The following is a 12,374-nucleotide window of genomic DNA, read 5'->3' on the forward strand; positions in this document are numbered from 1 at the left end:
ACTGTATTAAAGGCAACCAAACATTTAACTAGAGTGGATACCTAACTTTACATCACCACCATTATCATTATATGGACCATTACATACTTTTCTATAACCTTATGTTTACAGGAATTAGTTTATTGGTTTATTGATTTATTAAATCGCCAGTATGGATCTTGAAAACAATTTTATATTTGTAGGCAAGTAATAGTAATCTGTATTTGTATTTTTGCATGTTTATTTGCAAATAAATTTATTTGCAATTTGATGAATGTAAATTTAAAATAAATAATTGTAGTAGTAAATAATAAATAATAAATAATAAATAATAATAATAGTAGTAGTAGTAATACATTCTAGTGGGATTATAGTCAACTGATGTGTTAAATTAATACCTATGTAACATCTACATGTTTCATTACATCCATTGTAACAATATTTCAGAAACAATTTATCTTCTTCTTCCATTTAACAGATAGCCTTTATCAGCATTTCAATTTGCTGATAAATTCATGAATTAAGTCGATAATCCAATTTAGTTTTTGTTGTTTGTTTGTTGTTAACTTTTAGTTGTTATTTTCTTCTTCTCATTGGTAAGCTATAATGCTATTAGGCCACATCATTTTCATGTGTCTTAGCACAGTGTCACATATGTGTTTCACTCAAGAATGTCTCCTTCCATATCCTACTGAAACTCATAATGCAGTCTCAATTGCACACAGTGAAAGGCTTTGTGGTAGGGCTCATTGCCCTTCCATTTTTATCAGAGTACAACTCTCTGCATAACTGAACAGAGGCTGGCTGGGGCTGACAGGAGTCAGAGTTCCATAACATTAGGAGGGTCACAGGTTCACTGTTATTTAAGTAATTACTGTAAGAGCCCTGTTGGGTCAGGCTGAAAGACCATCTGGTCCATCATTCTGGTCCAAATATGGCCAAATAGATACTTACAGAAAACCCATGAGCAGGGAACAAGAGCAACAGCTCCAGGGTTTTCCACCTGCTGAAAGGAAACCAGTCTTCTTGGTGAACAAGGTGATTTTCATAGGTAACCTGGGGAAATGACTCCACAGGCACCATTAGATAAGTGAGTGGGAAGGAAATGGGATTGATGGAGGGTGATTGCAGCTGAGATGCATGCCAAGAATGAGAAGGGAGGCAGTTGCACTTATTTTGTCATTCAGCTGAGCACATAAAGACAAATTAGTTTCTGTTACATGCTAGGTAACCGTTGCAAGTTTGGTGGCATTATTTGTTTCAGCCAATTGATATTCCTTCTGTTTGTGTATGGTTTAGATCTCCACCTTGTGCATCACTTACTAACACTGAATCTCATTTTCCATTGTATTGCCCATTCAGCCAGTATGGAGAAATTCTTTTGAATCTCTTCATGGTCTAGTTGGTTTTTCACCAACCTGAATAATTTGGTGTCATCTGCAGGCTAGAAGACTAATGGTCTCATTTGGTGTTAGGCAGCTTCATGTGCTCATATGTTAAATGGAAAGGTGAAAACAAGGCTAATAATTCAGTCCTATGCATATCTGCTCAGAAGTAATTCCCATTGAGTTCAGTGGGTCTTACTTCCAGGTAAATGAGTATAGGAGTGCAGCCTAAGATGTGTGGGGTTTTCTTTTCTTTTCTTATTCCAATATTTAAGAAATCATTTGATATAAAATAACATAAATATGAAGCATACCATATTAATTCTTAATTTTTTCAGTTCACACCATAAGGAGAAAAATACTTTTATGTTGATATAAGCTGATACCAAATATTTGTTTTGTATTGTTTTAAGTACAAGATAAACTTTTAATCCTTTGTCTTTTACTTTGTGTCAGAAATGAAATGTAGATTTTAGTCAAGTGCAAATATAAGTATTCCTTAAATATTCTAAGCATTAAATATAGCATCTATAGATACTATAGATAATCCAGCTGAAGTTTTAATTCTCCATAAACTAAAAATGGAACATGTCAACTTCTGTTATGAAACCTGCATTTGAAACTGGCTGAATGCTATTAAATACAGATTGCGTCTTGAAATGTTTTCGTCATCAAAGTGCCGTTTCAAGCGTATCTGCAGGTGGAGAAAACCTGCTCAGGATAGGAAGTTAAATGAATGAATGAATGTTTTTGGCTTCCAATTTATATATAGATTATGTACGTTGCCCTTCCACCTTTCAGCCACACTTAGTCTGTTTGTTCCAGTGTGATCTTTTTTGTTTGCTTTCAATATCAATCTGTAAAACTCCTTATTTAGTCAAATTCTTCAGTGGCTGCTTTCATATCACAAGTGGAAAGAGATTGCATTATGTATTTTTTATTACTTTTTTGCACGATGTGGAATGAGTATACCAAATTATCACTTACTGTGTATGGATGCTAACATTAAAATATTGGCAGTGTCAAAGCAAGTGCAGGAATTAAACAAACAAGCAAACTCTGTGCTGAAATGGAAACCCTGTTCCTGGCTACTCCCTGTGCAGGTTTTGGCTTTTTCTTTTTCTTTGAATTGACTTAGCTTAAAAAGAAGACAATGTTTAGAAAATATCTTGTGCCCAACATGTAATAAGGAAATGCAACAGCCTCGATCTGTTTCCTCATTGAAATATGGGACTTACTTTGCTGTTTCTCCGTTATGCCTATTTAAATTATGCAAGGCTAATTTGTTTTACAGATATATGATGGGAGGGATAATTCAGCACACTTGCTAGGTGCATTCACTGGTGCTTCCCTGCGAGGACTGACACTGAGCAGTACTTCAAATCACCTTTGGCTTGAGTTTAATTCAGATTCTGAGGGAACAGATGAAGGTTTTCAGCTTGTTTATACCAGTAAGTATTTCAGAAAGTAGAACAAGGGATAGGGTATGGAAAAGCCATGACTACTCTGTTCCTCATCCTGAGAATGGGGCATGCAAGCTCATTTTGAATGGATAACAGACACTTCTACATTGTTGTTTTAGGGTGGGATTCAGTCACATACTATCAAATACAAATTGCACAGTGATGGTTGATTTGGAGCGCATGTGCAGCAAACCCAATTTATCTGTAACACAGATTTTTTTTGGGGGGGGGTAGGGGGACAATAAGGAAAGTGATGGGAAGATGCACGGGAAGTGTGAGACATTTTCAGGAGACAACATTGCCTAATGCCCCCACAAACAGATCAGACTGAATGCAGAACAATTTGTACTTCAGTTTTGAATGTTCTTTTTGTTGGCATGTTCATGGCACAGAAATTAAATAATTTAGGTTTAAATACACACCCACCCACGCCTCTAAAATGAATGATGAATCATGTTCCAGCAAACTTCCTAGTTTGGTGACACTACCATTTTCTCCTCTTTCACAGGTTTTGAACTTTCTCATTGTGAGGATCCAGGTGTGCCACAATTTGGGTACAAGATAAGTGATCAAGGCCACTTTGCCGGCAGCACCATCATTTATGGATGCAATCCTGGCTACACACTTCATGGAAGCAGCCTTCTTAAGTGCATGACTGGAGAAAGAAGGGCATGGGACTATCCTCTGCCATCTTGTATTGGTAGTAGATTTCTCTTTAGCTTTAACATTTGCCTTTATCCCGGTCCAGTGTCACCAAGCAAGCTTTGTGGCTGAGCAGAGATTTGATCCTGGATTACACAGCCTCAGTCTAACTACTCTGTTACTATACCTGTGCAGCAGAAACAGAATACAGGTACTGAGCACAGGTCATCCTGGATGTGCTGATTTAGCATCAGCTTTGACCTCTTGCTTTAGCACGGAGAGGTTTGTCAAGCCACCTTTTTCAATTGGTGCTTCCCGTACTTAGGAAAAGAGTTGGCACAATACGAATGTGTTTGTGTACGTCGGTGCACACTAGAGAGTCGGCAGGGCATTGATACCCTTTCTATTATAAAATCGGATGTCCTGCAGCTTACAAATTATAACTATCATGATGGCGTATAGGGCCAGCTTCTTAATCTGCTCTTAATGCACACACACATACATGCAACCTGTAAAAAAGATGGATACTGGGGTTTCATGAGGCAGGGATGGCCCACTCCTTTGCTGTGCCCAGGCCACTGTGGGATCACCTCCATCACCATCCTCTCCCTGCCCTGTTACACTTGGGTTGCTCTCATGGCTCTGGCCCTGCCATGCCTGTGGGATGCAGCAGTGTGAGTGTGGGCACAGTGGCAGCAGAAGGGGCTTGGGGGTAGAGGCCCAGATCTGTGGAGGAGTGGCAGCAGGGGGGGAGAGTTGCCTCAAGTGCCAGAACATCCTGGGTCAGCACTGCTCTAAGGTGCCTGAGTCAGAGAAAAAACACCTCTCTGCACCACTTCCTTTGTTGTATAGGTTGCTGACATAGCTGTTATTTTAGTTTCATTTTTTATTTAAAATATTTTTATATCTCCTCTTCTTAAAATAACTCCAAGGTGATGTACAATAAAAATATTCAGTACAAAACGGCAACTCAAAAATAGTTCAAAAAATACCCCAACAACAGCAGCAGCATCTCACAATTACCATAGTAGAAATCATTCAACTGGTATCAGAGGCCAGGACACACTTGGGTAAATATTGGCTGGAAGCTCACCACAGTAGGTGACTCTGTGCCTTACAGAGAGGCCAGATACTGTTGTGGAGAAGGTCTTGTCATGAGCTGATCTCTGCAGACCACAACATAACTTATAGCGTATCCTCTAAAAATCATAGTGGGCAGGCAGGTCTGTACGAGAAAAGGTGTTATTTCATGTGACCTGTTCCTAAATTGTTCAGGGCTTTATAAGTTAGTAACCAAATCACTGGATTACATATCTGGAGAGGACTGTCCTTCAGGGACAACATGAAACCAAGCCTTACAAGGAAGTGCTCTGACCACAACAAAGGAGTTATGTCAACCTCTCCCTATTTCCAAATTATTCTTCCTAAGCCCTGGGGCAAAGACCAAATTGAGGAATACTTTGCTCTGTCAATAATAAATAAAGAGAGCCCCATAATTGTCATGGAAGCCATGAAGTCCCAAGGTAGACCACTATGATGTAGATGCTAAATTCTCCAGAATGGTTGTCCTGGGGTTCTCCAACACCATACTCAGCCAGTTTGGTTGGTGTAGCTTCTGGGCAGTAGCTATTTTTATTACAGGCATGAAGAGGGAGGTTTGTTTCTAGAACTGCATCCTGTGAGAGGGAAAGTTTACCTATTACCTCCTCACCACCGAATGGAATGGAAATTGCGCCTGTCACTAAGATCCTTCATCTCTTTGGTGACAGTTTCATTCCCAGTAGCAGTTTCCGCCTCCCTAAATTGTGCCACAGATTAAAGTTGCAAACTAAAAGATAGAATTCCTACTCTGTTTTTACTCTTCCTCTGGCAGGGGATCTAAGATGACACAATTAGCATGATTTACCTGGTGATCTGGGCGAAAGGAAGACAGGTCACAGTTTATGATAAGGATAATGCAAAATGGACAGAAATGACAAACTTTTTAAAGGTTTAGAAATGAGGGCGAGGGGAGATGCCCCTCTACCAACTTGTTCATGAGTATGGCAAACCAACCCTTAAACCTCAAGAAATTTGACTGAAATTTTGTATCCCCTCAAAGAAAACAGCAGAAATCCCTTCTCCGTTTTCACACAGTGGAAATGTTTCCACACTAATGGGAATGAATGTTTGGCTCATCACTTATACAGACATTTTGGCTGATAGACAACCTTTCTCTTCCTTCTAATGCCAAAGAGAAAGTATCTGATTCTATGCAGATAATGGTTGAATTATAATAATCATTTTTTTAAATAATAAAAATCATACCATTAGGAATTTGACCTCACATTTGATCTCATAACATTAGGACAAGAGTATTTTTGACTAGTATCCAGCTCTCTAACATAACATAATTGGTCATGAACTGTGAAATAAATGAACGTGAGATGAGAAATAATTTGTCATAAACGAAAGGTAGAACAGAAATATTAATAGAAACTTTATCAGAAATAATTTTCTAATTTGTTTTTACTAGCTGAGTGTGGAGGTCGTTTTAAAGGAGAATCCTCAGGAAGAATCTTATCTCCAGGCTATCCTTTTCCTTATGACAATAATCTGCGGTGTATGTGGATGATTGAAGTTGATCCAGGAAACATTGTCAGGTACTTCAATGTGATCTTATTTTGTGGAGAACCAAAGTTTCAAAATAAGAAACATGGCCTGTAAAAGTTTCATTGGCATTCCAAGGGCTTTTTTCTTTTCTTTTCTTTTTTAACTTTCAGTTTTGCTCAGTATTTAAGTAACAGCCTGAGTTCTGAGAGCAGCTATATGCACTTACAGAAAGAAGCAAACATATAAAGATGACCTAGATGTACATTGGACAAGTGGGCCTTTGTCCTGGGCAAAGAGAATTCAGTAGTATTCATTAATCAGTTTAACTTAGATTCCACACTATCCCATGTAAACAGAGCAGCCTGCATCGATTTTTCTATGTGTTAATAATTCTGTCTCCAAGGCACTTCCAAGCTAAAGCAGTTTGGAAGCTAAAAGAGAACATTTTTTTAAATACAACAACAACACACCTTTGTAATTGTAGATCTATTTTTAAACAAAGCAGAACAAAGCACACTTCACATTATAATTAACGAGTCCAAAGAGCTATTCCAAAAAGAAAAAAATTGTTTGCAGGCAGTCACCTTCTAATAACCTGATGTTAAAGAGGTACAGAAGAGTTAACTGGGATGTCTTAGAGGTTTTATTGAGCTCTGTCCAGGTGGGAAGTAGATCTTCACACCCTGGAAGTAGAATGTCTCTCTGCTCCAGCAACAGTGTCAACTCTCCTTGGGAATCGTGGGAAAAGGTGCTGCTGTGGGATATTGCTGGGAGGGGGTCAGAGCTCACTTTCATTTGACATCTGATGTGACAGTGTGTCTGGACCGCTGTCCTTCCATTGCGTAGTAATGTCTCATGCAGATCCCAACAATTTATCACATTGTCCAAGAATAACCACCATGATAAAAACAAAGAACTGAAGTCAAGGTCTAAATGCACTTAATATATTTATTTAATGCATGTACACAATTAGACCTTGACATCAATGGTTTATTTGCAGTCAAAGTTTACACTGCCTAGGCTTTAAGTTTTGGGAACATACATTTGGCTGCAGTCCTATAGCTGCTCACCTGGGAGAGAGCCCTATTCAGCTCATTGGGAAATTTTAAGTAGGCATGTAGAGAAGTGCACCATTTGTTGCAACAATTTCCTTGCCATTATAAGTTATGTGGATTGTTGTTAACAGCCTCCAGTTTCTAGCATTTGATACTGAAGCATCACATGATATTCTACGTGTCTGGGATGGTCCACCTGAAAACGATATGCTGTTAAAAGAAATTAGTGGCTCTCTGATTCCAGAAGGCATCCACAGCACTCTCAACATAGTTACAATCCAGTTTGACACAGACTTCTATATCAGCAAATCTGGATTTGCCATTCAGTTTTCAAGTAAGTTCATATATGCATATTACTATAGAACGGTTCTCATTTGACTAGATTTTGTTTCTTCCTATTTTGAAGTCGATGGTAGAAGCTGATATAGAATAATCCACAGGTTAGTAGATGTTGTCTTTCATTTTTTTGGAATGTGACAGACGCAATCATATTTATGAACAAATGCATAATCATTTATATTTTTTTGAAAATAGAAGATGAGGTGGACAGCTAAAGAACAATGCTCTCCCATGTCAATGTTTGTCCTCTCTTTTTATTTATATATATATTTCTAGATTTTTGATTATTGCTTAACAATGTTAAGTGATACCTGGACATGTCTCAATTCTATAAGGCCTTGAGTTCAATGTCTGTACAAATTCTTGTTTTGTCCTACATAAGCCTTTGTGATTAGATTGAAAGGTTCTGCTGCATAGTCTCTTGGACATTAATATGTATTTAAATATAATTGTCATATAATGTGTATTTAAATAAGTGACTGAAGCTTTATCTGGGATTTAAGGTTATTTCACAGCAACATTACCATATATTGAGATCTGCTTTGAAGGCCGTCTTGCAGGTACACCTACTAACTAAGGCAGTTTCCCCTCAAACTTGGGTACCCAGCTGCTGTTGGACTACAACTCACATCATCCTTAGCTAGCAGGACTAGTAGTCAGGGATGATGGGAGTTGTAGTCCAACAACAGCTCGGGACGCAAGTTTGAGAAACACAGACCGAAGGTGAGGCAGGTAACTACTTGAGAGAGGACTTTTTCAGTTGTGCTACCTGCTTGAGGAATTTGCTCTCCAGGAAAGCTTACTTGGTGTTCTTTCTGTTGTCTTTTAAGTACTAGTTGACAAATTTATTATTTCTCCATGCGTTTTAATAGTGCTTTTAAAATCTTTGCTGGTTTTTCCCCCAAGGGAAAGGATTGCTCTGAAAATCCTTTGTGCGCACACAGAATGTCACAGGGAGTACACTACTTCCTGAAATACAATATGTCATAGAATCCGATTTGTGATTTTAAATAAATTAGAGATCTCTACGGCTACAGCAGTAAAAGCTCAACATAATTTTATAGTGGGTTTTCTTGGCTGCTTTAGCTGCCACAGATCTTGAGTACTGTTATCTTTAATCTGTGACTGGTAGCTGTGCAGATTCCTAATAGTTTTTACTGATGTGGAGATATCTGTATATTTGCAACGCTCTTGCTATGAATGTCAATTTTTAAATTGCAAGCTGCCTTATCTCTTAAATATGAAATGCAGTCATTTATTTTCAAATGTCTGCTTCACATGAAGAAAAGGGCTACTGAGAGCCCAAGAAGATCTTGATGTCTCTAGTGTGTTGGGGGATGGGGGACAACACCCAATAGGTTTGGGTTCCTCTAGGGCAAGGACGCACAACAATTGTGAGCACTCTCTGTTCAGTGTTTTAATTCTAAATGAGGAGAGGAACAAAACATGCCCTTTAAAAAAAGTCATATCCATGTTCTCAGATGCAAAACAAATGACCTTTTGCCAGACAGACAATATTGTATTGTTCCTTCCCCACACAATTTCCCTCATAAATGTATATGGCAGGAGTGAGACTAATGTAGACTGTTGTTCTCAAATTAGAATTTTGCCTTCTTTCTTCTTCTTTTTAAATGAACAATTGTTCCTCAGCGTAGTTGGTTGACTTGCTGCTCTGATTACTGTATAAAATGCAGTGCCCTGGTTGTAATAACCTTGTCACTCCTAGTGACCAGTTCCCTTCTCCAAAATGTTTGTTGTTTGAGAAATGTTTTTGGTTTTTGTTTATATATGTTGCTATAAAACAGAGGAAGGCAGTTACAGGATCATACAATTGTAGCGTTGGAAAGGACCCTGAAGATCATCTAGTCCAACCCCTTGCAATTCAGGAATCTCAACTAAAGCATCCATGACAGGTGGCCATCCTACTTCTGCTTAAAACATCCAATGAAGGAGAGTCCACCACCTTCTAAGAGAGTCCATTCCACTTTCTAACAGCTCTTACCATCAGAAAGTCCTCCCTGGTGTTTATTTGAAGTGTCCTTTCTTGTAACCATAAAGAAGGCTAATCGCCGAAGAATTGATGTTTTTGAATTATGGTGCTGGAGGAGACTCTTGAGAGTCCCATGGACTGCAAGAAGATCAAACCTATCCATTCTGAAGGAAATCAGCCCCGAGTGCTCACTGGAAGGACAGATCCTGAAGCTGAGGCTCCAATACTTTGGCCACCTCATGAGAAGAGAAGACTCTCTGGAAAAGACCCTGATGCTGGGAAAGATGGAGGGCACAAGGAGAAGGGGATGAGACAGGATGAGATGGTTGGACAGTGTTCTCGAAGCTACCAACATGAGTCTGACCAAACTGTGGGAGGCAGAGGAGGACAGGAGTGCCTGGCGTGCTCTGGTCCATGTGGTCACGAAGAGTTGGACACGACTAAACGACTAAACAACAACAGCTTCTTGTAACTTGAAGCCATTATTCAAGCCTTACCCTCTGAGCAGGAGAAACCAAGCTTGCTCCATCTTCCATGTGACAATTCTTTAGATATTTGAAGAGGGTTATTATATCTCCTCTTATTCAGGCTAAACAAACTCCCTCAGCCATTCCTCAGAAGGCTTGCCCATTTTCATTGCCCTCTGCACATGTTCCAGCTTGCCAATATCCTTTTTAAATTGTGACACCTGGAACTGGACAGACTACTCCATATTGATGGCCCAAGAATCACATGTGCATCCCATGTCCTAATTAAATGCCAAATTTGTCTTAATTTCAGGTGGGTGGCAAGGTGGGTAAAATGAGAGACAAGGGGGTGGCAGAAATATCGAAAGGGAGAAGGTTAATGCAGAGATATATAAAGAAAGGATAAGAGAATAAGGTGATGCCCTATCCACCTTTGACATCAGCCCCATTCACTGCTGGAATGTGGACCTCGACAGACTACTTTGAAGGAGAAGTGGCCATTGATTAAAAAGAAGGTTCCCCATGCCTACTGTAAAAAGTTCCATTTGTGCTACTACAGTACCGGAGCATTCAGGCAGTGCCAGTTTTTCAGACGAAACCAAGCAATGTCCTTTTGCTTTATAGTGAGTGTTTCACATCAAAATGAATGTAACAATTGGTCTATATAAGGTCAGCGCTGACAATGTCTTTGTTCCCTTGACAATTTTCTGAGTGGTGGCTTTAAAAGCCAAATCCTAATGCTGAGTGTATGAACTAGCTGTTCTCGGAGTCAGATAAATTTGCTAGTGGTCTTATTAAAGAAATATAAAAATATATACCACATCTCTGAGATTATTATTTTTTCCACTTTCAAGATAAAATTAGTCAGTCTGATATATTAGTTGGGCTTTTCATACCATCAAATTGAAATCATTCTAGATCCTCACACTTCTTTTTGATGACGCAAAACTATATTTTATTAAACCACAAAAAAATGCTTTTTATCTGACCCAAATGGAGAATCACAATATCAAAGGGTGGAAATACTCGTACACTCAATTTCTGAGAGATTCTCTTTATCTTTCTCATTAATCCTTTCTCTTTCGTTAATCTTCTCTCTTTCATTAAATTCTTTTAAAGTTGACATCTGATCTAAATGGCATGCAAGATAGTCAGAATGTCACCGTAGTAATCATTGGTAAGATTCAATGGCTTTGAATTGTTGACAGTCAAAATTCTTTGAAGATTTGGATTACTGCATGTATCCTAGTTTCCCTTTGCTGGTATATATATCTACACATGCGATCCTAGCTGTACAGCAGTTTTTCACCAGGATTCATGGTACCAATTGTTGAGTGGTTTCAGGCTTTCTAGGTAAACAAAGGGTCCCTTTCCCTGATAGGTTAGCCGAAACCCCAGGTCACATTGGGCAATTAAAGACACCTTATGCAGATGTGTCAATACTTGAACTTCATTTAGCAAGTCAAGAGTCTCCATGGTCTTTATATCCCTTACAACTTTTCTGATTGAGCCTTTAACTTAAGAAAAACCCCAGGTAATCAGAGAGAATGTTCTTCTAGTCAGTTTTGCAGAATGGCCAAGCAAATCCCTCCAGAAAACCCATGAGCAGGGCAGTACCCAAGTTACTTTTGCAGCAGCTTGAGTTCAGTGACATGTTGCTTCTGAAGACTGAGGTTCTGCTCACTTGGCTTTATTAGATTCATTACTTTGGCTTTTAACAGATGCTTGCATACAGATTCCCCCCTCCCCAGTTTGACTTGTGCTGCTCCTTGCAGGTCTTGCTTGACCTCTGACAAGCCTCAAATCCCTCTGAGGCACTCCCATTTTGGCTCAGGATTTATCCAGATCTGATGTACATCATTAGCTAATAGTGCAAAGTGAACTAGGGAGATGGATAGATATACCGTATTTTTTGCTCTATGAGACTCACTTTTTCCCTCCTAAAAAGTAAGGGGAAATGTGTGTGCGTCTTATGGAGTGAATGCAGGCTGTGCAGCTATCCAAGAAGCCAGAACAGCAAGAGGGATCCCTCTTGCTCTTCTGGCTTCTGAGATTCAGAATATTTTTTTTCTTGTTTTCCTCCTGCAAAAACTAGGTGCGTCTTGTGGTCTGGTGCGTCTTATAGAGCAAAAAATACGGTATACTGAACTGGGTTTCTATCATTGTACTTAATTGGAAAGCAAGTGGCTTTACATGAACTAGAGAGGCAGATGTGTGCATCTGTGTTTGTGAGTATGAGTGTGAGAAAGGGGAGAGTGACGGATAAATATTATGGCCTACCTATCTAAAATGAAGTTTCCTTGAGGATTAAAGGAGATTTGAGATAGTGTGGCCCAATCTGGGCTATTCAGAATATAAGGGAAGGGAGAGTTAAATTGCAGTCTGGGTGGATATAAGGGAGAAGATTACTTTCCCCTCCCTTTTGCCCCTGAAATCACTTTTAAAAAGTATTTCCCACCCAA

The 12,374-nt window shown here is 39.1% G+C and overlaps 1 protein-coding gene across 5 annotated transcripts in view; it reads left to right on the forward strand.

Moving 5' to 3' along the window:
- The window catches only part of CSMD3 (CUB and Sushi multiple domains 3), a 578,955-nt gene that overhangs the window by 394,030 nt on the left and 172,551 nt on the right, over nucleotides 1-12,374 (forward strand). For all 5 annotated transcript variants that reach the window (XR_013988260.1, XM_081012460.1, XM_081012461.1 and 2 more), the window contains 4 exons: nucleotides 2,659-2,815; nucleotides 3,336-3,527; nucleotides 5,985-6,111; nucleotides 7,248-7,450. Coding sequence is in view for 4 of the 5 variants with exons in the window: in XM_081012460.1 (XP_080868586.1) it covers nucleotides 2,659-2,815; nucleotides 3,336-3,527; nucleotides 5,985-6,111; nucleotides 7,248-7,450 (679 nt within the window). In the remaining variant the exon portion in view is untranslated. The remainder of the gene's footprint in view (nucleotides 1-2,658; nucleotides 2,816-3,335; nucleotides 3,528-5,984; nucleotides 6,112-7,247; nucleotides 7,451-12,374) is intronic.

This window comes from Podarcis pityusensis (assembly GCF_964106645.2).
Source record: "Podarcis pityusensis genome assembly, chromosome: 7".
Lineage (NCBI taxonomy): Eukaryota > Metazoa > Chordata > Lepidosauria > Squamata > Lacertidae > Podarcis > Podarcis pityusensis.